This window comes from Myripristis murdjan, chromosome 14 (genome assembly GCF_902150065.1).
Source record: "Myripristis murdjan chromosome 14, fMyrMur1.1, whole genome shotgun sequence".
NCBI lineage: Eukaryota > Metazoa > Chordata > Actinopteri > Holocentriformes > Holocentridae > Myripristis > Myripristis murdjan.
In genome coordinates this window covers 31,932,643-31,960,338 of record NC_043993.1, presented here as the reverse complement: position 1 = coordinate 31,960,338, position 27,696 = coordinate 31,932,643, and the positions used below count along the sequence as shown (strand labels likewise).

Sequence of the window (27,696 nt, the reverse complement as noted above, 5' to 3'; positions counted from 1 at the left end):
GATTTGGGGGGTCTAGGAAAAGGCCGACAAGCCACTCACCCCAAACTAATTTGCAGACTGTGAGATTTATTTAATGACCCCAAACTGTTTGTTAAGATTGATATTTTCTTTGTGCTGATCTAGTCTGAGTCCCAATCCTGGAGCACTGCCCAAACAGCAGTATTATATCAAGGTGTTCTTGTGCTCATTACACAGCCAAGTCCAGCGGTGTGTTATGCTCAGAAAGTTGCTCTGTCTATCTTTAAACCTTTCTTCAGACCTGAGACGGTGCCAACAGGCAACAGCAATTTCACAGCGGGGAAGAACTTCTGTCTGCATTTAGATATTGTGCACTGATCTCAAAGCAGTGTGATGCTGTCCTGTTGATGCTGTCCATCATCAATATCCAGTCGTCTGTCAGTGGGCTGTCTGATAATGTAGACTATAGAAATACATACGTTGCCACATTACAAAAAGGAGGCGAAAAATTAGGTCTTACATCCCAGGAACGATTTGAAATGATTTTCACAATTTTAACTGAAGTGCAGCAAAGCAATTTTCTGAGGCTAAAACCGTGAACACAGACCTCTGAAACTGAATACAGAAAAAAAATGGGACTGGAAATAAAACAAGCACTTGTGATGACAGGAGGAATTTGAAAACAGTTTCATTTTGGAGGACAGTAAAATGAAACGAGGGGGACCAAACAGTAAAAACAAGCATGTGCAACCAAAAGAGAAAAAAAACTCTTTTTATACTGGAGGGCTTCCTGTTTGTCACATATACTACTCTCAGCTATTAGCTAATGTACCTCTGCATACATATGCAAGCAGGAAGCTCACACACACACACACACACACACAGCAGGGCAGGGCAATATGTCTGCCACCGTCAGCCCAACAACTGGCAATTACAGACAGGGTTATATCCATCCATCAATATCTGAAAGAATAAACTACCCTATTTCTATTTCTAGAAGGTTACGTCTTATTTCGCCATTTTAATTATACCTTGTTATTCACCAGGTGGGGGCCAAGTGCTTATTGTGTTTTTTTCTTTCCCTCCTGCTTTTCGTTATCTCCTCCTCCCTTTTTCTCTCCAGGTGCCAATGACAGGACGGGTCTCCGCCTGTGACGTCCCGTCCTGTCGCTCTTTGGCTCCCTTGTCTTTGAAGTGGCTAATCATCCTTCGCCCCCCCCCACCCCCCACCCCCTCAATAAAAGGAGCCCAACCCGACCGAAGAGTTTGGCCCTTTTCTTTTGTGTTCTCTGCTCCTAGCCTGCCTGAGGGTCGCACTGCAAGCCAGTTCAGCAGAGCCTGGCTCTCTCTGTGTGAGCTGGCTCGGCAAAAACCTAAAGCCCCAACTGGCTTTGTTGAAGCCCGGCTTTCTTCTCTGAGCTCTGTGCGCGATCACATTATAAAGAGGCGTTTGGTGCGTCATTTGACTCTTCTTCTGCATAAAATGGCCGCCTACTTCACACAGGAGGACCATACTGTCATTATGGAGAGCTATGAGGAGGGAAAAAAAAAATATATATTATTACTGTAGCTGCAGGTAAGAATAGCATTTAGGACTCACTCTATCCTATAAAAAAGGCTGTAATTCACTGTAGTTTTTGTCAGTATCAAGTGAAATAAATTTAACTGATATAATATTAGGCCTATGTGTGATAGACTTAGGTTAGTTGTCAAGAACTTTCTTCTGCAGATCTTGAGAATTTCTTTTGATCGTTTTGTGATTTGCCGGTGGATTGGGATGGACGATCGAGCCATGGAGTATCAAGATTATGCAAGTTTTTGTTCCAACCAAAAATTACAGCAGGGGATTTCAATGGTTTGGCTGGAATGAAAACCTTAAGACTCTCACCCGTCCATGATACACAGTTTCATGGTTTGAGCTGCTGTGCACTGAGCCAAAGAAAAACAGTCGGCGGGTGGAGACGGGACTCCAGGTGAGTCGGGGGTGCCCCGTACATTTTCACACTCGGGTAGTAAAACAACGTCTAGACACACCAGGATTAGTGGCTGCTGCCTCTCTGTGTGTTTTGGTTTAGATAAGCTAGTCAGGTCTATTGTTTGGGAGATTCTGTTTTCAGGGTGCGTTCAGTCAGGCCTGGTTTTGTTCCGCTGATTTCTTTCATTTGCCACAATCATTTAGTTGCGTCCTCCCTCACTTTATGAGAACCTTGTGATTTGCTTGCAAGTAGAGCAACAAGCTGTAAATAAACAATTTTCATTTTCAATCAGACTCCTTTAACATTATTGATTGTTGTGTTATTGTCTCAATTTCCCCCCTAGATTCTAGAAGGGATGTAGCATACATAATTATCCATCTTGACCCTCCACCACCACTATGCTGCAGACCATTAAATTAGCAAAATAAAACTACAAAAATTGCTCAAAATATTGCCTCCCCACAAAAACACAGACTGAACGAGTGCCAACTGCCGATATATTTGTCCCATCACCCAAGTGTAACACACACACACACACACACACACACAGACACACACACACAGAAAGCACATTTATATGTAAAGCATGTCACCTTGTGCTTCTTAATTATAACAGCATGCCAATAATCTCTACAGTGCTAACCCTATCACAGTGTAAATTGAAAGTGTGAAGAAAAGTTCATATGGTTCAGTTGTTACAATGAAATGAAGATTTACATACCCTGCCAATTACTGACACGCTTCCTTGCGAAGACACAATGGGTCTTTGCTACAAGGTTAAAGCATTCAATAGACCAATGCAGTCAAATGGACAAAATAATGTTATACATTTCTGCAGATGCAGAGCTTCCTTTGCCAATCTGTAGAGCAAGTCTTTATGAAAGTGTTTAAAACCCTGCGCAGTGAAACAGAAACTGAACAGAGCAGAGAAATTGACTGAACAGTACTCTGTTGTATTTGACCAGATTTTAATTACAAAGGATTAATGAAAGTCATTTAGAGTAAAAAAAGGCTTGTGCACTGATACTCAGCAGTGGGAATAGATGATAGGCCTGGAAAATAGTGGAATTTTCTCTCCAAACATACGGTTTCAAAATCACATGACACCCAGAGCATCATGACAGAATTTTAAGGAGAATTATTTCCTCGCAAACCCAAGCCACATCACAGAGATCCAGCAAAAATCAACTTCGCAAGGACGAGTTAATTCAAAAGTTTGATTAAAATGCTACAAAAGGAATAAAAAAACATTAGCCTTGACTATTCCAAGTCTTACTTCATAGGGTCTTTGATGTTAACAAAGCTCTTTCTTTGTGTTGCCCAAAAGTGGGATTACAGCTTTCACATATAGACAGGTGCGAAATCAAAGGAAAAACCAACATTAAGTGTCTTAGTGCGGTGTTGGACCACCCAAAGCACCAGAACAGCTTCAGTGCTCCCTGGCATAGATTCTCCAGGTTTCTGGAAGTCTACTGGAGGGATGGAGCGCCATTTTTCCAAAAGATACTGCGCATACAGAGGGATTTAAGAGTTCAGGGGTGCAAAAATCATAGGCACTGCTCTACAGAGATGTGGAAAACAGTGATCCTTCACCATATTCTGGACAAGTGGGTGTAGACGGCGCTCTCCACCATCATCATCACCATCAAAACACCGAATGAGCGAACATCTTTGGGAGGAACGGAGCTCCAAACCTCCAGTAGAGCTCCAGAGATTTAGAGAATCTACACCAAGGAGCACTGAACACCTCACTGAGACACTTTATGTTAAGATTTTCATTTGATTTGTCACCCGTCTGTACTTTAAATCATGTATAAATCATAACGTTAAACTACAACTTGTTTCATCTGTCATGAGTCGGAGATGAAATAAGCTGTTGGTCACGGTAATGGTGTGCAAATCTGAGCGATATGATCAGAATGTGATGTGTTCATTGTATTAACGTGAATAGCATGGACACACTTGACTGATTATAGAGTTAAAACCGGAATTTTTAAATATGTGTGTATGCATAATGAACCTCCAGCTTAAGTATACTTGTGATACTTCCCATATCCAGTGTAAGGCCCATAAAAAATTAGGACACAATAGTCAAACCATTACTCCCTTATATGAGATTAACTGGCGAAAAAATGGACTTTATTAGCCCGCATTGGCAATCAGCTTACCCAGATTTAGAGCTTGACATTTATGCCCAGACCTGAGAGAACTCAAATGAACTTGGGTGGTTTGGGTTGAGCCGGGCTTAATGTTTTAATTGCTTGTGCTTGGGTCAGCTTGGATTAAAATATACTGAAAAGAAAAGAAGAAGAAAAAAAAACGGTACAGATCCTCATTCTTTAGTCATCTTTGTGTCTGTGTATCTCGGTTAAAACTTTTTTTAAACCACAAAACCCTGAGCCGATATGGAAGAGTCAGTCAAATATAAGCCGTGTGTTCCCCTTCCCTCCGGCATATAAACGAAAATGACCTGAACCACGTCATTGAGCTCGCCCATTGAAGGTTATAAAGAGCTGAATTACTTCAGTATTAGCCAAGCACCGAAATAAACCTGCATTAAAAGCAGCGTTTTGCCTCGCATAGAGAGCTGAGATATGCAACTTTCTTTGGACACAAAAAAAGTTCAAAACAGCCCATTTCATTAAAATCTTGGCACATATATCTCCCTTACGTGGATTGTGCCAAAGACCTTTAAGAGGATATCCACACACATTATAGCACACAATGGTAAATACTTCTTCCCCCTACTGCTTGGTTGACCTTAAATAACTCGTTTGCGGTGAGTCACAGAGCAGAGAGAGGGGAGACAGAGAGAAAAAGCACTAAAGGAAGATGCTGGTGGTACCATTCAATATCGCCTAATGGAGAAGTTCCATCTTACTTTGCCATTGTGGAAGCGGAAATGCTTTGGGAGACTCTCCTGACCTCCCCGTCCTCCTTTATCGGAGATGAGTGCTGATAAACAGCGGCTCTCCGTGTCAGCCAATGTGTCCTGACAAGGCGGCCCGTGGCGGCAGCATCACCTCCCGAGTCATGCGATCTGAACACGCAGGCTCTGTGGCGAGAGGTGCTGACATTTCCCATCAAAGCTTTGGGAAGAGGACGAGCCGACGCTGACAGCCACAATGAGGCGTGGGACACGGAGCGGAGAGACCACAGGGCTGGCAGGAAGCAGAGGCTGAGGTCACGGAAGTTGCCGTGTTCCTACGAGGCGTGAGCAACCATGTAGCTGCTGGGGATGAGCCACTGCTGCTGAATGTGGGTCACTGTCCCTGGCTTCCACTACCCTCTCTCCTCCAAGCCTTTATTCAGAGCCAGGGCATTTGAATACTGCATGTTAGACCCGGGGCTATGGAGTACTGCACAGTGTTTCCAAAACTTGTGTGCCGTGCACATGGATGAGGCTGATATGAATTTGGTGCGCGGCAGCTTACTCAGAGTTCATTCAAAATGTCACTGAGTCATCAAATTAAACACTGGCACTGTGTCATTGGCTGCATTCACATGCATGGAGTAGCTTGACTGCTGGTTAAGGTCTTAGTCAGGTTAAGCTGCTCAAATGAGCCTTTGATACCCTGCGACTAGATCTCCCTGTTGCCAGGAATAAACCAATTAAGAGAATAGTCCTGTCCACAGATGCAAGACACATATGCTGCTGTTGATCTCTGACTGTTGGATAGTTATGGTGGTGGGAATCACGATTTGACTTCTTTTTACATGTACAGATCGACAGAACAAGCAGCATACTGTTTGTTTTATAGAATCAGTCAAAATTATCCAACATATCTCCGTCACATAGGTGCAATTAGAACAACCTGGAGTGTTCAGCCTGACTGTGAAAAGAAATTGTGCGACATATTGATGTGGTTTCCTCAGAATTGTACTTCTTTAGCAGTACAGTCTAATTAATAGCTTGTATCTCAGATTAGTGCTAATAAATCAACCTGGATGAACGTAAGTACTAAGCTGCACTGGCTTTTTTTTGTATTTTCAATACAATAAATGTGCAACTTTGTTGGCTTTGCTCAACAAGTGCAGGTCTCTAACTCGACTTTGTCAGTGAAATGCCAAAAAACATAAATAAAGAAACCGTTTTTTGGCATCAGGGAGTCGACAATTGTCATGAGAAACAGAACTGCGATCGTATGCTGAAATCAATACCGCCCACCCCGAGTAGGTAATGACTCCAGTAGCAATGGTTATAACAAGTACTGCAAAACGCCACGTAGGACATCAAAATGTATCCACCACCTGAATCTGAATTTGCACAAATGGCTAAAGCCTAATGTAAACAAAATGATGTTTCAGAGCCACAGGGTCCGTCACACCAATCGATGTGCCAGCACAACTTTTACTCAAAAACTTTTGCAGTGTGTGAGCGTGTCTTGCCATAAACTAAAAGAAACTGTACTTCTGGCTTATTATACCGATGAGTTGTTTCCACGGGCACGTTGATGGGATCTGCACAAAACACGGCCATCAAAGTTGGACGCTGTGTCAGTAAACTCTTTTTGAAATACTACAACTTTGTGTACAGAGTGTTTTTTTTTTTTTTTTTTCTTGGCCAATCACAGCTCTAGATTCCCCTTGGCTCCTGGCCAATTGGAACACTTTAATACAGCGCATGTAGAGGCTCTGACTTCACTACGAGGGGCAGAGTGCATCAGCCTTTGAGAAGTGAGCTTGGAGAAAAGACGTTCCAAGTCAGGATGCGAGTTTGCGCTGTGTCAGGTCCCACTCTGCATCGATGTGAAGAGAAACTGTAACACTAAGTGGCAACCACAAGCATAGGCACAGCTTTCTTTTCCACGTTGGGGGGGGTGCTGGGGGCACACTGCTGATCATCAATAGCCTCCCCCACAATGCTCAATGCTCCCATGCACAACAAGACACAAGCACACCAACAGGCCGGATTTACTGCAGTGCTGTTTTTTTTTTTTTTGTAGGAGTGTACAACACCCAGCATCTCGCTCCTATCAGACTGTATCTGGTCATTCAGACTGGCCTACAGTAACACAATGCAACATTAACTCCAATTCAAAACCCCTGATCTGACATCCAGTCTATACAATCAGAATGCATACTTACTTTTAATGTTTTCCTTCCAGCTAAATTCCCCTCTGTTTACTTTAATCAGAAGCTGTAATGAAGTATTAATTAAATGATATAGCATTTTATTAAACAATGGTACTTAGCGTCTCTCTGCAGTATTCATATGTATTAACAGTATGGTTAGTGGCTCGGTTAGGTCGGGAACCATCTTTTTCACAGCCTGCCGGTGGTGGGTATAAAATGGTTACCTCATCTTAGTGCCACACATCTCCAAATAATAATAGTTCATTCAATATAACAATAATTTGTTCCAGTACATGGCTATTAGAGCAAATTATGGTGGAATGATTTATTTTAAACTGTGGAAACAGCGTCTTTTTAGGTTACAGATGAGCCCAAAGTGCTTTGGTGATCGCCAAATACTGTAAGGAGACAAGTTTATGGCTGTGGGAAAAAAAAAAACCACACACGATCCATGTGTTCTCACTTCATTATTGTCTAAATGTTCATTTTTGATAGTAGAATGAACAAACAAACAAAACAGAAGTGCAGAACGTATCTACAATGTGAAAGGAGTAAGGTGTGACCCATTTAAAATGGGAGAAAGTCAGCCAACTCGACCAGGTTTATCGTAAGTGGAGTATAATCTTAAGTGGGTTATCATAACCCAGTTATAATGTTTACATGTGCCAATCCAAAAGCAGATTAGTAGAGAAGCTGGACTAAGAACTAAATTCTCTGTGCATGTAAACAAAGCCACTGACCTCGGTGCTTTAAGCAGTAAAGCATGTAGTGTAGTCTTGTTTGCATTTGCTGCTGAATGGTATTTCTTAATGGAACAGGCTTTTCTATTTCGTAATTTTGTCTTCACCTTTGGTGTTTCTGTGGGAGTCACATTTTTCTGTGGCTGTTCAATCATGGTGGCTTTCGCTGCTCACGCTCAGTCCCAGTTCTGCTGTTTGTTTCACACAAACCAGAAACATCGTCTGCCTGACCCGCAAGGAAGCTTCAAAGTTAGGCAGCGTTTTTCAGAAATGTGGCCGCTTAAGGTCTGTCTCATTTCAGCAGGAAGTAGGGTGCAAATTCCGACTTAGGTTCCTTGATTTGGCAAAATTTTGAACATCAAATGGTCCAAGGATGTGAGCTCTGAGCAGATGTTCAGATGCGATTCCTAGAGGACAGTGTGAGAGGCAGCGATGCACCGGTGCTGTTTAGTCTGTTTAGCTGAAAATCACAAGGAGAGGAAGAAAGGTGGTTACTTCCCTCCTTCACAGCAAAGGAAATCCCACAATGCCGTGCAGCGAGCCAAGGACTCTTGTTATTGTAATGCCGGACTCGACCATCGCTTCAATCCAAAGTGCAGCTCAGAGTTTAATAGATGCACATACATGAAAACTGCTCTTGTATAATTTCAATTGTCAACAGGAGACTGACAGGCATTTATATTTCTCTTCACTGCATTTAAATGTTTTTTTTCCCCCTCTTTTGCTCTGTAATTTACCTATTAAGGTTCACCTGCTGCCCACGAGACTTGATTAAGCTACCATGGAAACCAGCGGCACCACACTCCAATGTACTACACAGTGCATTACACAATCCTTTTAGGCAAAACAGGTACCGAGTAAGGAACATCCTTGACTATGTCCCAAGGCAACAGAGCCATAAAACGCACTGCAGCCACACATCAGGTGTTCAGAAAAGCCAGTGCAGAAGTTGCCATTTGAATCCCTCCTGTGTTAAATCAATCAATGACAGAGTAGAAGAATGGTCGTTTATTTATTTAAAAAATGTTGTGGATGATTATTTAAAAAGGTAGCACTTTCAGTGACATTTAAAGTGCAGAACAGAGCCATCCAGCAGAAGCATTATCTGGATCTTGACAAATGGTGCACGCCAGATAAAATTAAATACAGCGACGCACCTTATTATTGCATCGCCATGGAAACAGAATATTTGACACACCGATGCTTCCCATCCTATTACATGACATGCACGCATGCAGGCACACACGATGTAGGCAGCGCTTTCTGACAACACAGCGTTGTGGGGCAAAAAAAAATAAAGGGATATTCCACAAGTGGTGAGGCTCTGCCCTCTGTCTGGCCGACATGCCGTCGTCTGCAATAACAAGTCGAGAGCTTCAAAGCAGGAGGACTGAAAAAGAGAGAGGGATGGGAGGAATGAGGGAGGGAGAGGCAGTGGAGGAACACGCGAGGAAGGAGAAAGGAGGAAGGGGAGTCTTCTTTTGGGCTTCTGATTCATCTTTAAAGATGTTCCTTATTGCATCTTTAATCATCTTCCTCAATGTGCAGGGACAACTCGACAGTTGGCTTCCAGAACTATTGAATTCACACCCTATTGAGTCAAGTCACTCGGGGCCTGAAACCGGGCTTTCTTCTCCCGGCCCCCATCTCTTTTTTAACCCTCATGTTTTATCGCTCTTCATTTTCCAGCTCCGCGAGAGGCTGGAGAAGGCAGCGTGTCTCGGACTGCCGGAGAATTGCGGCGGCCTATAGATGCTAACATGGCCAGTTCAATGTTTCAGCAGGCAGGGGATATTACAAAATCTCCCTCTTGTACTACAAAGTGCCACAGAACCACTCCTTTTTCTGCTTTAATGAAGCTATTTTGCAATCTGGGTTTCTGAGAAAGACATACATCACTGATGATGGTTAAAAAAAGAAAAGAAAATCAATGTTAGGGAGGAGGAGGCTGGGCTGGAGGAGTGCGAGGGGAATATCCTGACTGACATTAGATCATATATTTTAGTGAGGGAGAGTCTCCATGAGTGTAAATGTTACTCTGACTGTGTGGAGACAAATGCTTGGGATTCCTGGGGGCTGGGAGGTTGATAATAAATGATGGGGTGCATCGCGTGGGTAAGACGCTTTAACCGAGCGCTGAGAGAAATGCCTTTAAACGCACACACACACCAAAGCATTAATTCATACCATTTATTAATTCCTGGCTTTGTCTACCCCAGAGTTACCTCTTCATTATTCCGGGAACAAGTAATTGGTATCAGTGTGTTGTTGCGCACACACCCTTCCCCCCGCTTCACACATCGTAGCTCTACTTTTCCTGATACTCAGGACAGGACAAGGGATTTACAAGCACAACAGTCGCCTCGGCCACAGATCAGCGGGGCATACAAACTACTTCTGTAATGAGTTTGTGGTCTACCTTTACCTTTAAAGAAACTATTCCTTGATTGCTCGCCTGCTTGTTAGAAAACTGCAACGGCGAGGGTGGGGGTGGGGGTGGGAGGAGAGCCTATCAAATCAATTGATTGCATAAAGTCGCTGCTACGAAACATCAAGTCAACTCATGATTTTCAGTCCTGGGGAAAAGAAAAAAAAAAAAAAACACTTGTAGATTTTGCACCTAAATCATCGGCAGCGCAACTTCCGTGGAGATACGAATAATTACTTGTGATTGTGATTCTGATGAATTGTTGAGCAGTGACTGCAGGTCTGAGGTCTTTTATGTCTGAAAAACAAACTTCTGACTCACATCTAATCATGTCACTCTGCAGATCAAGTCATTTTTGACGATCACCCGTCAAATTATACAGTATAATAATGTGTTGTTGTTTTTTTTTCCCCTCATATTTCTTTTAAAGTTATTCAAAGAGCATGAAACATTTGATTTCTGATTAGTTAGTTCTGGTTATTTTTGCTTCATTGCCGCCTTTCTTTCACACACTACTTCTGTTACCGATGCCATGCACCGGCCCCAGTTATGCAGCAAATCTCAGATCTTGAGTTTGAAGCCAAGGACAGAACAATATAAACCGTATAGCAGAGTAACATGATGAAGTCGTCGCTATTGACTGTGCTATGGAAATGCACAGTCCGCTAGAATTGTAGCTGCATGAGGGCGCAGCTACAATGAAGTTAATTCTCATGAAAATGCTGCTGCGCTACAAAAATAACTTCACGTGTTTAACGGACGTCTTAAGCAATGTTCTGAGAGCTCAGGCTGCTTTTCATAACCTGCCAGTAGTTCACCTCTTCTTATACCGAACGGAGTCTTCTAGCTGGCAGATGGCTTTTGCTTGACAATTAACCTCTGGACTCTGTCTTCGCCTCTCTGTTCTCTTCCCAGCAAGTAGGCTTTTGCAGGAGGCTGTGCTCCAGCCTTCGCGGCTCAGCATTTCAGGCAAAAATGCTGTTTCGGTTTTCAAGGGCAACGATTCAACAGCTTCCCTCCTTCCCGGCCTCTCAAAGGAGTTCCACCCAGATGTTTTATTATTTTTTTTTTTTTTTGGATTGTTGTAGCAGCCTTTGCCTGCTTCTCCCATTTGTACAGTAGCAGCTACCTGGCCTGTCACAGAGCCGACTGTGGTAAAAGCTCTTGTGTTCTCATGTGGACATGAGCCGGACTCAAAACGCCAAACTCACGCCTGAACCAAACTTCTCACATTGCTACTATGGGTGGGACAAAATATTGAAATACTGATATATCGCAATTCCCTGTCCTCGGGTACAGTTGTCCCTTGCTATAACGCGGTTCACCTTTCACGGCCTCGCAGTTTCGCGGATTTTTTTTAGTGCAATTTTGCATGCTTTTTTTTTTTTTTTTTTACTGGACTTACTTTTCTACGAAGGTTTGAACTTTGAGAGTGTTTAAACAAGAGAGAAAAGTGAGAAAATGTTAATGCCTGTCTGAGAAAAGTGTATAAAGTGTGTAGTGAGGGGTTTTACAGCCTTAAAAGATATATAATAATTGTAAAAAATAAAGCTGACTACTTCGCGGATTTCGCCTTTTGCGGGTTATTTTTAGAACGTAACTCCCGCGATAAACGAGGGACCACTGTATTTTAACTGGAACTGTTCTGTCATGTTCATGTTGTAGTCATGATTCCTGCTTAGGTATTGATAGATCATAGGCGAATATCTTACAGTATAATGCACATGGTAGAATCGCCTGTATTGTGATACCATCGTTTTTGTGGTTAAAATATCGTAACGGTGTCATATTGCCAGTTACCCAGTGATTCCTATCCCTAGTTACGCCCACTGGTAAAAACTTTTTTTTTTTTCTGTTTTCCAAAAGAAGATGATAGTCGCTTAAACTATTCGAACTTTTTACAGTGTTGGGACTATTCAGAAGTTTGAAAATTGTGACCCATCCCTACTTTGAAAACTGCCACGCTGGAGTGGTGTCACTATTACTGACATACATCATCATCCACATCCCGGTTTGCACATTTTCCACAGCCCACTCACCACTGCACCTACTGTTAATGATGAGGAGTCAATTCAAAAAGAGACGATTCCTCACTCCAACAAGCTACAGGGTCGGAGTCGAACCTAATGAAATGAAATGAATCTTTTTGTCTGTCCATTCCACTATTCTGGCGACACTGTTTGGCCAAATGTCATAAGAGCTGGGAGAGCAGAGCAAACCTGCATTTTCTTTTGGGCTTCAGGTCAGAGCATATTGTTTTAAGAGCAATTCCAGCTGTCAGCGTTGATAAAGAGAGTTTCATTCACTACTGTATGCACACACAGCTTGGCGCATCACCATGTCTTGCTCCTTTTGCTTTTTCCCTGCGACGCTCACAACTGCGTTTTAGTTTTAGGGAGTCGATTCCACGGATCCACAGATTTCTAAACCCGAGTTGGAGTCGATTCCAAACATGCCTGAGTCATGCACCGCTACCTACGAAATGACGTAGCTGTGCAATAAGAGCACGATGCAAGCATCCAACACTAAGAACGACTGCAATTTTGTTTAACATTTTGGTTCTGCTTTAGCCATCAGCGATGACGTAACCACTTTCTGCCATAGAAAGGGAAACAGGGAGGTACAGAGACTCATGATGCAGCTACCAGAAATACTTTGTATTCATGTTATACCATGTGGACACAACTTCATGACAGCTACATGACAAATTGATGGATATGACTCACTCCTTACAAGTAGCTTTCATGGAGTGTAACAGACATGTGCTGTCAAGCTTAGCGGCTGACTGGCAGGACTTTGTTTCTGACTTTGTAAATGATGCGGCGCTGTTATATTGATAAATCACAAATGCCCTAAGTATTGAATGAATCATGATGTAAGGACTGAATGTGTCATTTAGCTGTTCTCAAGTGTGAGGAGTCTATTTCATATTTTACTTGAAAAGTTGAAACTGATGAAACGTCATATTGCTGTCTTCAAACACTAAAACCTACTCACGGTAAAATTGTGGATTTTGAGAAATTTTCTATGGAATAAATATGTACAATGTACAGTGTGTGAATGTGTTTGAGTGGATTTTTTTTGACCGCATCCTGCAGAGCGTGTAGGACGCTGAAACGGGAGATAACACTAATGAACCATTTTTGCCTGCATAAATTTTGCCAGTGCCATTCCTGTTGGTGCTTAATGAGTTATTGAAGCTTAATTAATTGTCTGCAAATTCCTTCACTGAAGCCTGTGAGAGATTCGGTTAAGATTACAACACTCATGTTTACAATGCGTTTCATCATCATACCTCAGTCAGTGGTTAATATTTCATCTCCAATTTCCTGCCACCTTCAAGCCAAGTAGAAGACAAAAGCTCGCTTTCCTCAAGCTTTCATGAGTGTAAATGATCATTTATTCCCTAACCTACTAACAACGAACACCGGGTTGAAAACTGAGGAGAGGAAAGGAAAGGAGCAGATAAGAGACAGACAAGAGAAGCTTCCTATCTCCTACACTCCATTTCCACAAGCAGTGGGTCAATTTAATGTGGACATTTAATAGCCATGCACTTCCTACACTCAAAAGGTTATCACTGGCCATCTTGGCTATTAAGAAATTTATTATTTATTTAAATAAACACAGTTTGTACAAAAATATAACTAAAATAACTCAACTTATTTTATTTGGCTATTTGGCTCTATTCGATAGATCAATAAAAAAGAATGCTTCATTGAATGCAATTTTATGAATAATGCTTAGTTTAGGTTACTTAATCTACTATAATGGAAACTGGCCATATAACTGAATTATCTTGTGAAGCTGAAATACTTTTTGAGTGTTTAATATTTACAAATCAGCTCTACATGAACAATTCAAAAACAAAGTCAGGGTGCCACTCACATTGTGGTAGTTTGGATTCGTACCCGTGTAGCGGTATCTGCTGGTCCATAAAAGTGTAAAACATCCACCATGTTTGGTTCATTAAATCCTTTCCTGCTACAAGAACAAGAGCTTCACTGGGAGTGTACCGCTGCAAAATGAATGAAGCAGATACAGACCAGGAAACAACAGCACTTTGAGTCACAAAGCTGCAAAACTGTTTTCGACGATGCACAACAACACATGGCCTTTGGATTCACTTTGATGGCTGGCTTCCAAAAATCGCAGGATTGTTTTCTGCCGTAGCACTGCCACTGTGTCACCATCCAGCGGCGCCTCGGTCACATATCCAAACTAAGAGGTGAAACATTTTTTCAGCTTTGTGTCAACACTCAAAATCATGTTGTTTTTCTCCGTCGACTTCATTCATTGTGGAGCAGCCACTCCTGGTGAAGCTCTTGCCATTGGGAAGGACTTAATGGACCAAACTTGGTGAATGTATCACACTTGCATGGACTGGCAAACAGCACTGTATGGGCAAGAATCCAAATTACCTTTTCAATGTTTTTTAAGATAATTATCATTGGTTGACAATTATTGTGGAAGACGTGGAGTGTTTGTTGGCGAAGCCACTGCCAGGAGAGCGATATCTGCTACCTCTATAGAAATATACATAGAAAAAAGAAACCTGGATGACACAGTGGAAGTATGAAATTGGTATTAAGAATCACTGTGTATTCTCACCAAAATTACCTTAGTTAAGCACTGGGTAAAACAGTACAGAGTATAGATCCATAATGTGCTTTTTAGAAAGAAACTGCCTTTAAAAGCAATTAATCACCAATTATTTCATATGAAAAATCACCTCTGTACATTAAGCCACAACTTCAAAAGGTCAAAGCTAGTTGTATACTTTAACTCTGTCTTCTCCCCTTTATCTTACCTGACTTTAATTACTGCTGGCACATTACTTGGCTCAGTGAAGGGGAAATTAATGAGAAGGATGAAATATGTGATTACATGCTCATTTGGTTCTTTAGAAGTCAAATGGACATAAATGGCAGTGCAACTCTTGTGGCTGAATGCCTAAAACAGAAAATATTACATGGACTGGGTTTATATAACAGTGGCTGCATTTACATGGGCACCATTGTTTTGATCTTATGCTACCACAAAAATAACTGCGATTAAGATAAGGGTTATGTAAAAATCTTAATCTAATTATGTTGCTTTGATTAAGGTCACATTCTGTGTATTTATACTGTGATTAGGACACGCAGGACTGCAATAATCACTGTATTAGTGGAGGGCTGTTTGGACATGCAAATACTATATTCTTAGTAGCCTGTCTACTGGAGGTTTGCTCACAGTCGATATCTCTGTTTACATGTTGTCTTGCTGCTTTGAGTCTAAACCCTGGATAAACTGCAAATAAGTTACACAGAAACAGCAGAATCAGGAACAGGGCCATATGAATGCAGCCTGACAGATAAAGACAAATATTAGCTGTATGTTGCTCAACAAAAATCCTTTCATCAATGTCCTTATATAACAGACTGCATGGAAACAAAAATATCCATCTAACCATCTTCTGCTATGTATGTAAGCGGCTAAATCTTGCCTCTTTTTCTCCTAAATTAAGGGTAGTAATTAGATTATATGCATGTAGACAGCCAATGTGTCACTGAAGATGGAGCTATCTCATTTCATCAACAGAATAAAATGCATCTTTTGGAACAGATTAGGGCATATTTATATGGTAAATACTTTAACTGAGACTTACTTGAGGGTGAACTGCTCAACAGTAGAGTTCGGCATCAAGTAGAGGAAGATCCTGAGGGTCTCTCCAGGCTTCAGGGGCTTCTCAGGCAACCTGAGGAACATGTTCTTGTCCAGCTGCTTGTCCACCAGTAGCTGCTCCTGGCTTGCCTGGTACAGGCTGATGCTACCGATACGCAGCAGGGGGTGCTGTGACAGCGGCTCTCCCCTGGAACCACCACCACCCCTATGGCCTGAACCTTCACTGCACTCCCCTCCTTGATTGGGCTCATGGAGGGTGTAGTAGAGCTCAGCCTGGAGAGTCTCACTAGTGAGTCCGTCCAGGAGACTGTCACTGGCGCCTTTCCTCCGGCCCAGCGGGGCCATGTTGGTGTTGAACCATGATGGAGGCAGGTCCAGCTGAGCCAGGCACTGTGCCAGGTTGCCTTTCATCCGGCAGGAGGTTTTAATCTCCCGGACATCACGGAAGGCATGGAGACGGACACAAGGCAGCTTGTCCTGGGCCTTGAAGTCATCCCAATCGCGGCCAGCAATGTAGAAAAAAACCTGGACTGTGGGGTTGCTGGAAAAGACTCGTGCCTGGACAATAAAGGCTCGTACCTTCCAATTGACTGTCAGCTGGCCAGGGATATCCAGTGGACTAGCCGGCTGGAGCAGCTCCTTGGACAGGGCTTGGTCCCGGGCAAATGGCCCAAAGCTTATGTTGATGGCAGGGAGGTCCTTGGTCTGAAAGACTACAAAACTCTCCGAGCGCTGCAGTGGGTGTCCGTTGCTGGGGCTGCTACTGCTGCTACTGGTCTTACTGCTACCGCCAACAGCCTGCCTGGTGGTCTGGGACTCTCGCAAGAAGAAAGCCAGCTGAGCGTTCGACAGTTTGAAGTTGGCGGGAAGGTAGACATTAGGTGGAGAGGGACTGGCGGTCGTTGCTGAGGAACTGAGGAGGGCATCTGAGCTGGTTGGGGAGATTTTACCCGCAAGTGCTGCAAAGAGACAGAGAGGGAAGAGGTTAAGCCATTTTGCTTTACATTCATACCAATAACTGTAAAAATATCTGAAGAGCAACTGAGGGAAAATAAGATTAACAGTATGTGAGAAAGACGGATAGAAAGAGAGGGGTTTATAGGACAAAAGGATGAATGAGGGACAAGCAGGAAGTCACACAGGTCACATTTTCTCACTCAGCCATGGAAGGGGGGGAATGGGAGGTCAAAACACACACCAATCAGCTGATAGCTGGCCAATACATGTCAGGGATCCAGAGAACAATGAAGGAGCACATGTTGTAGACATTAACAAGGTGCCTGGCAGCTGATCTTTATCTTGGATGTAACAACATGCTTAAATCACTCAGGCTGCTTGTTCAATAACACTCTGATCCCCCAGTCCATTGATCCGGGACACTAACAAGCCTGGGAATAATCTCAAAATTTGACAAAGACATAACAACTATGAAGGACAAGGTGTTATTTATAATTCACAGACCAGATCACAACAGAAACTCATTTCTGTGCCTGACATTGTGGATATGACATTACCTGAGGTATGCATAGGCTAACACCTTAATTGCTACAGTACAGTGACATCAAAATAGGGCAGAGTCATCATAAATGCATAAATGTGACATACTTATCAAAATTACCCAGAACTGAGTACAAAAATATAGATGCCTGTCCCAAAGGTCCAAATCATAGATAAAAAGTCCCATATTCCAAATGGTTTAATCATTGAAGTTGAATCCTTTAAATCTCAAAAAAATCAGAAAAGCTTTTTGAATTCCCAAAAAGGACAGCCTCTTCAAAAGTCGTGTTACTCAAAAAGGCACTCCACAGAACTTTTGCTTCTTTTTTTTGTTTTGTTTTCTCTTTAGAAAATCTTTAGTTGTGCTGCAAAAAAGAATAAATGAGGGGGAAGAAAAGCAGAGTAATACACTCCAGCAGCTCTTCACATGCTCGTATTCTTCTTGCCGGCTATAAAGATTCCACCAAGCTTCTTGAACTTGTGCTTCTCTAATTCCCTGTGGTTTTAGGTCTTGGTCTAAGTGTGGTTCAGCCCCATGCAGTGGCTCTTTCAATTCCAGACTGAGCGTTGCTCTGGGACTCTCTGATAGACAGGCATGGCCTCCTCCCGGTTGGTGGGCTGTACGGGAGCTATAGACAAAGCCTTTTGACGCCGCCCCATCTTGCCACACCTAGTCTCTAGTCTATAATCACCATTTTAGCTCCCGGTCAGAGCTAAGACATACAACCCTCAGAGGACTCAACTTACACCACACACACACACACACACACACAGAGGCAGAAAGAAATAACACTCGATTCATCCTCTCCCTCTGGACATGTTCAGGCAGACCCGTATGTGAGCGCACACAAGTGTGTGTGTATGTTGCAAGGGGTGGCTGTGTGTGTGTGTGTGTGTGTGTGTGTGTGTGAGTGTGTGTGTGTATGAGGTAGGATGGGGGATGGATGTATTGCTTGAGTGCCTCCAGGCAAAGAGAGGAAGAGAGTGTTGGGGGGGGGTAGGATTAGGTAAAGATTATTGATGAATTAGCCTAGCTCTCCTCCTCCTCCACCTCCCCCTCCTCCTCCTCTTCATCCGCCTCGGCCCCCCGAGAAATCCATGAGAATGAGGGGATGCCAGGCGGAGGGGGGAGGGGGATCTGGCCTGCCGCCCTCCTCTAGTCACATGTGGCTGGAATTCCCATAATAAAAGGGAGAGGGATCCATGGCTCTGTGTGTGTGTGTGTGTGTGTGTGTGTGTGTGTGTGTGTGTGTGTGTGTGGGCCCCATAAACTGAATGGCAAACAGTGGCGATAACAAAAGACGGAGCCGCAGCCAGTGAGGAATCCCGCACTTATGAACAAGTGATCTTAGCCACAGAGAAGAGCACTAGAGTAACTATCAATCAGCAGTGAAGTGCATTTTTCCCCTCTCTGTTTCCTCACAGACATGGATGACCTGTTTTTTCCTAGTGTAAGAAAACCACCAGCACTATCCTCCTGTCTGCTCACCTAGCATTTCAAGAAACAAGCCTGTGACTGAACGGTTGCTAGTTAAAATCCACCCAACCAACTGGGAAAACTAGTGTTTTGGATTACTTAGCATGCTGCATGCTAAAGTGTTAAAATGCACACCAGTGAGAACTAGCTACCAGAGCCATAGGTGTTACTTTGGTGCCTTTCACCACACACTACGTAAGGTGATCAGTGGGCCAAACTATCAAAATAGGTGAAGGGCGCCTCAGCAGTAGTTAAATCCAACCCTCAACCGCATATTTCCTCATTTATTTATTTGGTGTACCAGCTATTTTTGTCACCCACCCAATGAAATTGGACAAGGGTGGTGTATGAATTGAGGTGCATCTTTTCATTCATCACACAATAGCATAACTTGCAAATGGAATTGGGTGAATTTCCAGTAAATGTGGTCGGAAGGTTGGTAATGGGCCAAAGAGGGAGCGCCTGACTTTTCCACACTGCTTGCCAAAAGAGGGTGTGTCAGTGAGCATGACATAATCGCAAAAAGGCTTATAACTTCTGAACGGATTCACTCGTCACCACAAAACATTTGACCAGGTGTGTCATTCATGCGCCACAGAGGACCTAATTAACTTTCCAGTCAAAAGGCGACACGGCAGGGGACATGACCTACCACAGAAAGACACAGGACGTCCAAATGGATTAGTGTAACACCACAAAATGCCCTATTGGTGGGAAAAAAAAAAAAAAAAAAAAAAGTTTGTCATGTTTGAAAGCTGCACCTTTATGAAGGAGTGAGTGAGGTTGATGCCAAGAAGACCACAAAAGACCAACAAAAGGATTGATGTGGTCAAGGCGAATCTCTGAGGCCTCAGTAATAATGCATCTCTTAAAAAAAATGGACACTGATAGCAATAATTTCACCCTCATACTATACCTTAGGATGACTCGACTATCTGAGCTGCCCAACAAGGAGCTTATATCTGCCTACAGAAATGATGCTGGGAATTGTCCAATCCATCGAGGGAAACATTTTTTCACAACAAAAACTCCATGACCACAGTTATCTACAGTTTGGGATTCTTCAATCAAAAACCCAAGTAATCTGAAGAGTGTGTGACAGTGAAAATAGCAAACCGCACGAGTACATCCGTTATGCATGAAAAGTCCATCTATCCATCTTTTCATTTTGCATACCTGCCTATTCCTATCGCAAGCCGGCAATGGGAGTTCTTCAGGCATCCTGGACAAACCCAAGTGGTGCCAGGCTTTTCGACCGCCTGCACGGCCTTCATGTTTGAAAAATTCAGTGAAAAAAATAATAATAATAATAATAATAATGGACCGTTCGACACTGCGGTGTTTCCAAAACCTTTCTTTCTTTCTTTCTTCCTATGACAGCATCATCCAGCCAAGCCTATTTATAGTGAATGACTATCAGATTCTTATCGGAGCACTATAAGCCGTAGTGTGTCTGTGCTCCTCTCTCTTGTCTGTGTCCACACGTTGTCATTTGTCACTTTGATCATGAAGATCTGCCTTGGCAGAAACAGGCTATATTTTAAAATGAAATAATTTTAGCAAGGTGGGTCACCATCTTCCCTTTGCATAATATATATAGCAGAAACACTGGTCCACCATCCACGTCGATCTCACAATTCCCCTTCGTCAACAAATTTGTAGTTCGGTCTCTTGACTAATCAAAAACTGGTAGATAAAAATAGACGTCAGCTCCAGCCCTTTGTCTCTTAATACTATGATGTCAAGTTTAGCGGACATGTTCAATGGCCGCACAAACATCGACTCGCCATTGCATAAATCACTTACCCTAGCACTTAACCCAGAGGCCTTATGGTCATGCTTGAGACCAAAAGGCTCCTTCGCTTCTATCGTGGCTCATTTTCCGCCAGCTTCATGAGGTGGGTGGGTTTCGGAGGGGTGGGCGGACACAGATGGGCTTCCAGTGTGAAACCCTATCGCTTTCCTCTTCCACTGGCCTTCCTATTAGACCTTAGGCCAAATTGAATTGAATTCTCTTCCTGTTGTTCTCTCATTACGTGAAACATCTGTTGTGTGTGTGTGCATGTGTGTGTGTGTGTGTGTGTGTGTGTATGCTTGTGGGTGGGGGTTATGGGTGTCATGAGAGAGACTGTCTCTCCTAAGGGCACTTACACCCATCAGAGTACTTAGTCTGATGGCAATTAATGAAAGTATTAGGACACTTGAGGCTGGGGCAAAGCTATTGCACCTCGACTGTTAGGATAATAACAGTCTACAAAAATGCTTGAGGCCAGAAAATAAGTGGCTGATTTCAATCAAAACACTAATAATTTATCACCGAGACATTCTGTATTTTCTGTTTATTGAAGCTTAAGTGCAGAAATTGCTCTCTTAGCATGTACTGTAGCTAACCCTAACTCAAAAAAAAAACAAAAAAAAACTGAAGTGCAAGTAAGTAACTCTTGTGCAATAGTAGTGAAAGGCCAAAAACTCACCAACTGAATCGACTGGATTTTATTTAGCATGACAGAGCAACAGACTGATTTGAAGTGTACTTTTGCTTGTCTTGCATATTACATTTTTATTAGACGAAGGCAAATTTTTGGCACAAAATATATGGAGAGGGAGCCTGTGGCACGCACATAATCCATGCTATTATGTGACTAAAAAGGACGCTTTTTCAAGACAAATGCTCCCCTTCCAGTTTATTCTCTTAGGTGAGAAGGTGCAATAGAAATGAAAAGGACTTGGAAATATCGACTGTTCTGCTGGCAGCATTTTCTGGTAGGGGTTGAATCTGTGAAAAGGCGAGCTGCAGCTGGAATGCTTCGCAGCACAGCTTAAGTAAAACAGTTGTTTCTGGCTCTCCATATGAAGGCTGTCACATATTAGCGTTGTCTGCCAAGTCAAGAGAGAAGATAAAGACAGGATGTTATGGGGAGGGCAGACATTTGAGCCTCAGACAGAGAAGTGTATAAACGTCTCTTCAAGTAAAAGGTCAGGAGAAATTGTTTTGAGGGTTTGGAGAGACAGCGAGAGAGATGGAACATCCTCCAAGCCCCAAGCGCTTTTCTACTGATCCTCATGTTACCCCTTCTCTCCCTTTACATCTTTACGTTGCGCTGAACATGAAAAATCTAAAGGCATGACTCTTGAAATGATGAAATAATAGCTGCAAGTCACATTCAGTCAAAAACTTGCAACGGTCCACAATCTACGTTATGGGTTTTTCAGGATATTTTAGAAACTCTACTCAGTAAACACAATTATTACACTTTTTCTTGTCAACTTTTAATTTCAGATTTCTTTATTCATACCCCAATTTTGCTGAGACGTGTATGCAAATAAAGACCCATAATCTAAAATGGATTGCATTATCATTCAATTAGCTATGAATGCAACATAAAGTGCAGATGAAAAGATATGTTAGCCTGGGGATGAAAGCGATATTAGCACTTGAAACACTAGTGGAGTTGGTCCTATTTTTTGCCAATCTCTGAGGGACGTCTATTTCCATCTCTGCCAGACCTGGATTACCTTTACAAAAATCCTGCAACTGGATTATCTCAGACGTACTCAAACTGTGTGTGTGGCATTAACCTGACAGCTTCATCTACGTGTGCAGGAAAAATAAAAAAATTTAAATCACAACTGTGTTTAAGTTTCAGTCACACTGGGGTGAGTTGGGTTACTCAAGTTCAGCTCATGTGCATGAAATCAGTTCATTTTTGTAAATTAAGAGTAGATTCAGAGTAAATTAGTCCTTCTAAATCTTTGTCACATATTTATGTATGAGTGAGTGTACCCCGAGGCATGCATATATTTCTGACACATTTCCATCAGATTAATACATCTGACCATGCCAGTAATCACCAGATTAACAGCAGATCTCATGGCAAAGAAGTAAAACAGACAGGAAAGTCTGATAAAGCTTCACTACACACAGAAAAATAAAAGTGCCAGCTGGTTCTTCAGAGAGATGCCATACGAGAACCTTTTTCTGGGTCCACAAGGAGCCTCTAAGACACGGCTCTTCAGAAAAACATGTTTCTAAATGGTTCAAAGTCCATTGAGGGATCTTTGAGGTCTGTGAGGAACCAGTAGGGGTTCTTCAAAAGACAAGAAAAGAAAAGGTAACACCTGTTAATTCTCAATTCTTCAAGGAAAAATAAAGATGTGAAATGGAACTGAAAACGTTCTTCATAGTACTGCTGTAGGAGAATTATTTCTGAGTCCATAAAGAGCCCTCCAGGCCACAAAACTCAACAAATCCCCAACAGTGCTTCAAAGACCCATCGAAAAAGTTATCAGGTGGTGAAATGGTTCTTCAAAGAAGTTCGACCCCCCCAAAAATCCTCTAGAGAACCTTTTTCAAAATTGTTCTTGGCGGAGCCAACTGGATCAATTTTCCTCAACAGAAGGACCATCCACGAAAAATAAAGTGGTTCTTTAGTAATTTATGGCTCTTCATGGAACCACAAAGTCTTTCAAAAAACTATTTGGGAACTGTGGTTTTGCTGTGTGCAGGCACCCTGGCAGCCCTGCCTGGCAGTAAGAGAAAAAACTCATGTTTACCGGCTCATTTGATCGGTGATGCTTTACGCCAGAGCCAAGACGCAGATGATTTGACAATGGGAAGTCGGGCTTTCTCTGGACCTACTGTTCACTGCTCTTTAGGACACAGTTTGCACTTCACTCTCTTAAATGTTGGTATCCATACCCGGCAACAGCATTTAATATGATAAAGCTACAGTGCGTTAATCTGGAGAGAATGGATGCTCTTCTCTGCTGCAACCCATCTCTGTGATGTAAGAGAATAAGATACGTGTATTTTCACATGAAAATCTTGCCTAGCGTGGCTTTAAAGAGTGATAATTTGCAGATTATAAATGAAAACACAATGCTCTTTATAACCATTCTGACACCCGCTGTGGAAAACAGAGCGTTTCATCATTGATCCTTTATTGCACCCATAGAAACATCCATAATTTATGATACATTGTCAGCTGCACTTATCTGGGCCAAGGAAAGCAGCTTTGATGTCGCCATTCAGTCACTACATGAGGTGAGTTGTTTTTTTTTTTTTTCCTGATTGATGCATTTTCCTTCACCAACTGAACAACTCCATCATTTGGTTGCCACTTTCACCGATGAGCAACCTGGAGACCTAACGCCAGTGTTAGACATCAAATATTTATCAACAAAATATGGATAAATCCAAGCTTTGAAGGAAAATACTGTTGGTAATAGATTATAAGCCTCTTTGCAGGACCTTATTGTGAGGGACACAAAAACGCCATCGTGCATCGTCTTTCTTCTTCCTTCTTTTGATCATGAGAGCTAGCTAGGGTTGTTTAAGGCAATCGCCAAAGCCAGTGGGTGGGCCAGAGTTGCAAGCATTTAGTCCTCTGACTAATGATCTGAGGCCGTGCCATGTTCCAGAACTGCTGCAGTGGTTTTCTATCAACTTCAACTCAAAGTAATTATTTTCATATCATTAAATGGCCGTTGCGCCACACTCTGTCGCCGACTGATGTAACACAGGACTGATTTAACTCCCAGGCAGTTCACGCAAGTTCTTACTGACTTTGCTGTGCTCACGACACAGTGTGAGTGCCGGGGGAAAACACCGCTTAGCGCCAAACGTGGAGACAAAATAAGCACAAATCTTTATATTTAATCAACTTCTTAATGCTTCACCCTCATGCACGTCAAACTGATTTAGGTTTTTTCCAGCCTGTCAGCAGCAAGTTTGATATTTCGGTACACTTCTAGTGAGTTAACAATTCAAGGGAATATGTGCGACTGTGAGATTTTGACTGTGGAATAAACAAAAAAAAGAAAACGCCCCTTTGCAACAATTAATATAATACATGTTGTTACATTGTAGCATACCTGAGTTTTTTGTTTTGTTTTGTTTTTGGTTTTGTTTTTTTTGGATAAACAAGCAGAATAATTATAATCTTTCAATCACTCCATATGTTACAAAATGCAAAAAATTATTATCCAGAGTACCCAGCTGCATGCTCTACAGCCATTTGTCAGTAAAGGAAAAGGGAAATGTGATGTGAGTATAGTAAAGTATAGATTTGCAATGTGATTGGCCAAAGACATAAAACCGTCAGTTAAAGACATGATATTATCATTGGATTTTTAGATTTTGCTTATTTTCTTTCAAGAGCAAGCCAATGCCTGCTCGTGCTGTTTCTCACACAAGTGTTTTTTACATTTGAATTCAGCGGCTGCGGGATTAAAATCACCAAAAACCTGAGCAAGTATCACAAAGCGCTGGAAACCTCCGTGTAAAGTTGGGAGTGACAAGGAGGACAGGAGAGAGGGGATGCTATGCAGCAATGATCATGAACCTGAACAAACACACACACACACACACACACACACAGTGGCAGGTTGTTAGTATGCATAGTTAGTATGTGCCTCAGCTTGCTTCAGCTTCCAAGATGGCCCATACTTTTTGTTCCTATGCGGCCAAATGGAGCCTCGTAGGCACAGCTACTGCATGCATTAGTGGAATGTATTGATGAAAGGATGCAAATGCCTTGTGGCAGCATGATCTGTGCCTCAATACGATTTGAGCCTGACGCGATCTATGGAGCACTAGACAACAGTGAGTCCCACAGGGGGATACGCCTTCTGTGGTGAGCTCAGCCTTGTGATATTATGGCCACACAACCTCACGTCCCTGCAGCAGCTGTTGCATTTACACACAGTGTGTCGTGTACCGCTGCATGCATTACACTGTAATAGCATCACTTCTGAATTTAATGGTAATTTTGTGTTTGGTTGAATTCATTTTGTTTTCTAATCAAGGGACCCAAACAAGGCAAGTCATTTCCATCCGGTCTGCTCATAACTTTAGCGCATGATAAAGTAGAGTGTTTCTGCAACCCCGCAACACTGAGACTGTTTTCCACTGCTTTATCATTTTACTGTTCCTATTACTTTTAATGTTTTATTGCTTATTTATTACCCCGCCTTTGTGCTTAGATACCACTGGGCTTTTTTCCCCCGCTGAATACTATCACTTCTGCTGCCGCAACGATTGAATTTCCCCTTGGTGATCGATAACATTTCATCTCATTTTTATAGCGGATTACATACTTTTTAATCTAACATGATGACGTCTATTTGAAAATAAAAATCTAAGTGAATGGTTTGAAGCTGTATTAAGTTATGCCCATAAAAACGAGAGAGCCTCCCGCATTACGCTCATTTCACCTCTATTTTACGCCGTCATTTTGACCAATCTGTCGGCGACTTTGCCCTGAGCAGTGCAAGGACAATGCTGATGCGTGCGGTTCACCCTGACAAGGCGGCTCTCACTCCAGTTTGCAGATCACTCACAGACTGACGACTGACTCGTTTCACGTCGGGAGATCCCGCTCTTAAAAGTTTGATATACACTTTGTGGATTTCATTTCCATATGTTGCTTGGGCTGGCTTAAGTTCTTCTTTTTCTTTCTTTTTTTTTTTTTTTTCCATTGCGATCATTGCAAGTCAAATGAAAGTTTCATTATGTTGACTCTCCGCGTACATCCTGGCAGTCTTTTATTGTATTTGATCATATTCAGCAGCACATCTCTAATTAGGGCCTCTTGGGGATAATAAGGCTCGACTGTACACTGTAATTGAACAGAGGATATATCCCTATATTCATATCTTATATCCATATCTATCTATCTATACATGCACACACACACACACACACACACACACACACACACACACACACACACACACACACACACACACACACACACACATGATAGAGGGAAAAAAATGGTTTCAATCAGTTCTTCTCTGAAGCAACAAGGACAGGCAAGTCAATGGGAAGAACTGTAACAACATTTTTTAATTTTTTTTTCCGGGGGAACAGGTTTAACCGAATGTAAACAAGCCAATTATTTGGAATATACAGTTTAAGTGAAAATCCACTCCCGCTCTGGTTTAATAGATCCAGCTGTGTGCTCTTGAAGTGACAAAATTTACATGGAGTGCTGTCTATGGCCAGATGCTGACTGTGTCTCAAAGTGAGATTAGCATCACGCGGCTATTTGCTGTGACTGAGCTGCTCGTTTTTCAGACGCGGTGCAACATCAGAAAGGAAAAACAGTTGGTAAAGGCCCAGAGGGCAATCTAATCATCATAAAGTGAGTTTTATTTTGCTTTAGTGGACAGGGCATCAGGAAGGCAGAGCCCGTATTCACAGCCCTCACACCGGTACATGTTGCTCGATATAATAACTCACTATGGAAAAAAGCAGCTTCTTTCGGTCGTAACGCTCCCCTACACCAGGACAGCAGCACTGCTACTCTGCTGTCATTTGTTTCCAGGTTGCTCAAGCAATTTGCTATTATGGCCATTCCAGCGTCTGCTTCTCAGCCACCTACACAAAAAGATACTCCAAGTGAAAGAATAAAAAAAAACAGGTCCTCACTTTGAAGGCCACTTAATGATCGGGGAGGGGGACAAAAAAAGTGCTGCATGTGTAAAATGGCTGCCCCTGTGTTTGGCCTCTGCTCCGCTCTTCAAAAGAGGGAGTCGCTCTGCACGTTGCTCACATGCGATTGTTAAAGCCGCTAAAAAATATTCACACTTCTGAGCTCATTCCAAAACAGTGCCGATAACACTGTCTTCCTGTTAAGAATGGCACAATGAAAAGTCATAAAATCATGTTATCAAGGTGAACAAGGAGGCCGACCTGCCACCGGAAAGCCCATCTAAGTTGGACGATTTGGTTAAGACTGAGATACACTCCTGATCAAAATCTTAAGACCAGTTGAGAAATTGCAAGAATTTACATTTTGCACTGTTGGATCTTAAAAAGGTTCTAAGTAGAGCTTCAAAATGCAAAAATAATGATGATGGCTGATGGCAATT

At 42.4% G+C, this 27,696-nt stretch overlaps 1 protein-coding gene across 2 annotated transcripts in view; it reads right to left on the bottom strand.

Moving 5' to 3' along the window:
• The window catches only part of tmem132e (transmembrane protein 132E), a 436,525-nt gene that overhangs the window by 118,280 nt on the left and 290,549 nt on the right, over positions 1-27,696 (bottom strand). The window contains exons 1-2 of one of the 2 annotated variants that reach the window (XM_030068901.1): positions 17,451-17,798; positions 15,829-16,804 (exon numbers count right to left, since the gene is read on the bottom strand). In XM_030068901.1, the coding sequence (XP_029924761.1) occupies positions 15,829-16,804; positions 17,451-17,529 (1,055 nt within the window). In that variant the 5' untranslated portion in view covers positions 17,530-17,798. Of the gene's footprint in view, positions 1-15,828; positions 16,805-17,450; positions 17,799-27,696 lie in introns of those variants that run through there. The other variant, XM_030068902.1, reaches the window with a different exon arrangement.